The sequence below is a fragment of the Limulus polyphemus genome, unplaced genomic scaffold (assembly GCF_000517525.1).
Source record: "Limulus polyphemus unplaced genomic scaffold, Limulus_polyphemus-2.1.2 Scaffold3072, whole genome shotgun sequence".
In the NCBI taxonomy this organism is placed as follows: domain Eukaryota; kingdom Metazoa; phylum Arthropoda; class Merostomata; order Xiphosura; family Limulidae; genus Limulus; species Limulus polyphemus.
Window position 1 is genome coordinate 59379 of NW_013668682.1, and position 5905 is coordinate 65283.

Genomic DNA, 5905 nt, shown 5'->3' on the forward strand with positions numbered 1-5905 from the left:
CCTTAACCACCTGGCCATGCCGAGCACATAACAATGATAACCATGCTTAATTACCACTCCTAATAACATCAAACATAACGTTTACCTCCCCTTATGAAAAAAGCTTTCAACTTTAATGTGCTTAGAAGATTATAAAAGCAGAGTATCCTCCCATCACCCTTTAACCTGTTCTCTCTACGTATATATTTCATATGAGCAATGTGAACAGATATGCAGCCTCTCAAGTTGAACCAAAAGTAACCTCTTTGTATTTCAACAATATCTCTCAACACTGCTTTTTCAATTCCAGAATTAGACCCATATAAACAATTACATTCCACTTAGAAGGTTGCTATTTCAAGCTTAAAATTTCCATCAAATGAAATAAGCATATCATTTAATAACTAGCAGATTACCTTGAAACAATTCAACGGTAATTTTCCTAAAATAAATAAACATAAATATAAATAAATAAATATAAAATGTACAGTCAACAGAATCCTTGGATAAGAGTGTAAAGGCAATATAATTTTGTCATTCTATGTGTTATTTTAGTAATTAAAATTGCATTACATTTGTTTTTAAGCAAAAAAGAATGATTGCAATATATTGTTGGCAAAGATGTTTGGATTTTAATGCAGTAGGTACATCCAGCACAATAGAGCACTCAGGTTCATTAAGTAGCTGCAGCGATTTTTTTTTCCACTGGATGCCACCATTCCTCGTCATTTTACTGAGCACAAGAAAAGACCACTACCGAAGTGCTCGCATTTTTGACAATTGTCACTTCTATGAGAGGTATCAATGAGGGAATATTCAATTCAAATTAATTTATTTGACACCTACAATAAAGTTATACATGTTTATAATATCTTATAATACCGTTTTCCCGACCCCTACTGGGAATAATGATTTAATTTATTTTAAAGGCAGTTATTAAATGCAGCATTTATTTTAAATTACAATGTTATGAGTTAGATGAGAACTATTTTAATCCATTTGGGGGATCTGTTTCATTGACCTTTGTAGGTACAATGGCCTAAAACCACAACAAATGCATTTTTTCAGTATCTAAAATGGTCTATGCCCAGTCTTTGTTCTAGCTAGAAATAACATTTATGTTAAGACATGGTTCATTTTAACACCTTCATGACATTCGTCTTAATTGGTGAAAATTGTATTCAAAGCTAAGGCTGCCATTTTACTCCACCTTCCATTATGTAACAGCCCTTTCCGACACAAAATATTCATATACTTAGATCATAAAGATGAAATGAAATTTAGAATTTCCAAGATGCTGATATTTACTGTAGTTAATGCCATTGGAAAACAAATGAATACAAATGAAATTGGGACATAAGGATCATCCAGAAAAAAAGACCTGCATCAAGACGTATCTCCGTCGTGGTAAGCAAAGTCTGACACCTTGTAACGAATGAAAATATACTAAGACAAAGGTCAATGGGAAAAGTTGTTCACATGCTCCTGGCAGTAGTAATCAACACAATCAAGAAGGATTTCCATCTGCAAAACAATACAAATCACGAGTACACAAATTGTTTCCATGACATACCTGTTCATCCATGAAACAAGTTATCATGCTATTACAAATGAAGACATATTGACAAAGTCGCCAGATGCAATGTCTATGGATTTCTGTGTGATCGAAGGGATAATTGAAAACCATAATTTTTGTACACTAGATGGATTATAGAAGGCAATGCGGAAGCATTGTTGTGGTTTTGACATGAAAGCCTTACTATGGAGCCTTTTTCATTGAACACTACACTGAATGGCTATTGTCAAGGTACATGACCACTAGATACAACACATGCATCTCAACCATTATTATGTCTGTCATATCCCAGCTGCCCTGAAGATACCTGGTATTGGATGAAAGGCCTCATCGCCACTTGATAGAGCAGATATAGTGTGATTGATATATTATTATACATTCTTTTGTACTTTTACTCGAAAGTTCTTATTAATGATTACAAATGTAGCTTTCTCCAGTTGATGCTGTGGTTTCTTGACCCACTCTGGGACCAAGAACACAAGCTTCCATTTCTACTTCCATTGACTTTCCTCAATGGCGTCTCTGAATGATTTATCTGTGTCTTGTCCACTGTAGGTTTTGAACAAGAATTTTAGCATTATAAGCCCTCAATCTTACCACTATCCCACCGGGCCATATTGAAAGGCCATAGGATCTAACTGATGGGAAAGTCAAGCATAACATGTAATTATATCAGAAACTAAGAGAAATGTGTAAGTTAGTACCGACAAATAAAGCATTTGTTGCGTCATCGAGGTCACGTGACTGGTGTGGCGCCACCTATTTTCTAGAACTATCCTGTACCTTGGCGAATGCTCTAGTATTTACTAGATATAGAGTAGTCTGGTATATAAAAGAGGGTAACAACGTGACGGGATAATAATGTGTGTGTAGATTGTGAGTAATTGAACTACAGTCAGAAGTATTGTTGATGTTCGTTGATATAGCGTTTGTTTTAGCGTGATTGTTGAAAATAAGTGTATCGTAAAGTTGTATTCGGAAAGAATAAACCAGTTTTATTAAGTAAGGATTTGTGTCGCTAAAGTTTCGTCGGAACGAAGTTACGGAAAGTTAATTAACAAACGGAGACGTAACACATTATTAGTCTCAAAGTAGGTTCCTCACCGACAACTTATCGCTTAATTCTTCAATGGCTATTTTAATATCAACTTGGTCGGGCATTCCCAACCCCTTAAGATAATAGAATGCAGACCTGAATCATCAAATAGGTCGTTTATATTTGTGAACTTTTCCTGCCACGATTTTAGACTAGACATAAAATGTCTTTTTTATGATGGCTCATGTGAAACAACTTAAAGTTTGCACACTCGTAAAGCCTCCAGTGGCTCAGTGGTAAGTCTAAGGGCTTTTATCATTAACAGTCGGGTTTTGACATCACAGTGGGCAAATAACAGATATCCTGTTGTATAGGTTTAGCGCTTACCAATAAAAAATAGAAATACAGAACATGAGTGTAAAGCACTCTATAATCCTAATTTGCATGTAACACTTAGAAATAATATTTTAAAAATTCATATGCTTTCCGCTAGATGTCAGGCTAAGGCAATTGTTTCACAAGCGAGTTGACATGAGTGAGAAGGCGTGAAGTAAGTTAGTGTAGTCAGTGAAATACCGATCAAGTTTTATTTTAACAATTGAACATACTGGGTCAGGTAGAATAATTATAGAAGAATTCACTTGGAGACACCAGTTAATTAAAAGCAGTGTTGTATAGGAAACTTGACGTACCTTGTTGTTAATTTTGTACTTTCTTCGAATTCTTCGCCAAAGTCACTATTTTGCATAAACAGTGATACTGATAAACAATTGTTAACATGTTTGTAGAAAGGGGGTGTTTTGTTACCTCGCTAGTTTATTAAATTAGTAACTAGTTTCTTGATTGTCCGAATGAGATCAGACCTGTTGGTGTTTTGTGTCTGGATTTCTCCCCTAGAACTTGGAAGACATTTGATAAGATTCCTTACAAGTTAGTAAGATTCTTATGGAATTGAAATAAAAAACTCAAATGTGGGTTAAAAATTGGCTTGAACAGAAGAAGAAAACAGAGTTTTGATAAGTAAGCACCATTCTAATTGGGAAAATGAGACTTGTGATTTGTCTCAGGGACCTGTATTGAGACGTTTTTTGTGATTTATTTCAATGATAATGGATAGCTGCATAACTTACATAAAATTTCTAAATTTGCTGATAAGACCAATCTGCTAGGGAAACTGAATATGTGGGAAATGATTCTTTAAGGTAGCATATAATCCTTACATAGTTTTATCTAGGTTTTGGCCTTTTTATCAGAAAAACAAATCTTCATACTGTGCTTTTTGTTTGAAAATATATTGAAATAGGTACAAAGACATATTCTAGCACATGTGTGACAGTACCACTGTGACTAATTTGCATATTATAAAAATAATGAAATACAAAATAAATGTCTTATGTTCCTGATAACTACTACAAACATGACTGAATGCTCCTGAAAATTTGTCCAAACTTTAATGGGATGTGAAGAATTAGTCTAAACTAAGGAAAACTGAAAATTAATTCTAGGTCAAATTATGCCATTACTGAGTGTGCCTTAAGTAGGACATATGCTACAGTGACTCGTTAATTGTCATTCAATAAAAACCAAGCCTCTTATCAACTTTACCTTAGTACACATTATAGATACACCAGTAATGCATATTTAAGTCAATTGTGAAGTCTATATCATCAACAGATCTGCAGTTTTGGGTTAAAAAACCACTACAAGAATGTCAGTTTTCAGATTTTGAGAAAAACGTGTTTAAAGGCATTTAAAATAAACTTTTTATTTTTATACTCTTTTAAGTGTTTTTAGTTTAGCTAAGAGTTTTTTTTGCACTGGATATTGAAAGTAGATGGGTTAAGGATTCAAACTGTGCAAAATAAATAAATTGTGGTATTTTTTTGATATTTAAAGGATATATGCTACCTTAATGCAGAAGGATTTAGTTTATCTTTCTAATTGGACTAATCTGTGGTAAATGAGTTTTGACATTGATAAGTATAAAGTGGCACATGTAGGATATGGAAATTGGAAAATGTATTTTTGTGTTTACGAGTGTGGGAGAAATAGTGTTGTGAAGGTGAGTGATTTGTGTGGGATGATTGATAAGAGCATGAAGCTGTATGTTTAGAAGTAGTGAAAAAAACAAATAAGGTTCTGGGACCTATTTCAGAAACCTTTTTTTCTGGAGTAGTTAAGTTGTCATCATTTTGTACAAAACTTTGATAAGACCTCAATCAGAGTATTTTGTTCAGTTTGGCCACTTTATTATAGAAAAGATACTGATTTGCTTGAAAAGTTCAGAGATGGGCTATAAAAGTGATTCCTGGTTTGAAATTAGTGTCTCTGGAAATAGAAAACCTAGAGGTACTGATTCAGGTATCTCAAATCATTAGGAGCTTGGATAAACTGCTCAGGGGATGTTTATTACAGTGGCAAAATGATTTGGAACATTATACTGTATGAAACATAATTTTCTGATACAGCTAAGAACATTAAAGATTTACAGCCTTTCAGATAATAGGTTTATGGGGTCTCTAAGTTTATAATGTCTTCAGAGTTTGAATTTTACATTTATCTGTTTAGATAGATTACAAGTTATATAGCTAAACATTGAACTTGTGTGAATAAGATTTGATTGTTTAAGATTTATATTTTCAGATTAAACTGTGCTGAAACAAGCTCTCAGGATTTTTATCCAACATGAGCATCAGAGGTTTATGGATTGTGTCTTTGTCATCCTCGTCATTTGGAAAAACACTTTACTCCAGGTATTTTTCCAACAAGTACACTTCAAAAATATTTTACTTATGTGGGTGCCAGTGAGTTAAACTTTTGTTTATTTTTACTTCACTATGTTCAAATTTTCTTATTTTTAAATAGGAAACATCACAATGATTTCCTCTTTTTCATTATAGCTTTATTAAAATAATATACATGAACTTGTAATAAACATCCACCTGTTTAATTCTTAAGTTTAGTTCCAACTTTTTTGTTTTGTTTCATAATGATTAATGTTGATGCTTTAACATAAAAGGTGTAATAAGTATGTAACAACTGAATTTGGCTACTTAAAAGTTGAGATGCATAATACGTCAAATGATTTAAAACAAAGTTTCAATGAACTTGTTATCTGAAGTGACTATTTTCATTGTAGGTGTTTTTAAATGTTTCTTTTCAAAGTTAATCTTATTAAGTGTTGAAAACAACAACAGCAAAATTTTAATAAAAAGGTAAGCTCTGTTGCAGAGTGTAGCTGCTACACAATCATAGAATAAATCTTGCATATCAAACAATATTGTAATGCAAATATTGATAATTGATAGCTAGGG

The 5905-nt window shown here is 33.0% G+C and overlaps 1 protein-coding gene across 3 annotated transcripts in view; it reads left to right on the forward strand.

Moving 5' to 3' along the window:
* Positions 1-3103: 3103 nt before the first annotated feature.
* Positions 3104-5905, forward strand: part of LOC106468600 (AP-5 complex subunit mu-1-like) — a 35832-nt gene continuing 33030 nt past the window's right edge. The window contains exons 1-2 of one of the 3 annotated variants that reach the window (XM_013929032.2): positions 3104-3141; positions 5235-5344. In XM_013929032.2, coding sequence (XP_013784486.1) covers positions 5277-5344 — 68 coding nt within the window. In that variant the 5' untranslated portion in view covers positions 3104-3141; positions 5235-5276. The other 2 variants (XM_022396950.1, XM_022396951.1) reach the window with 2 other exon arrangements.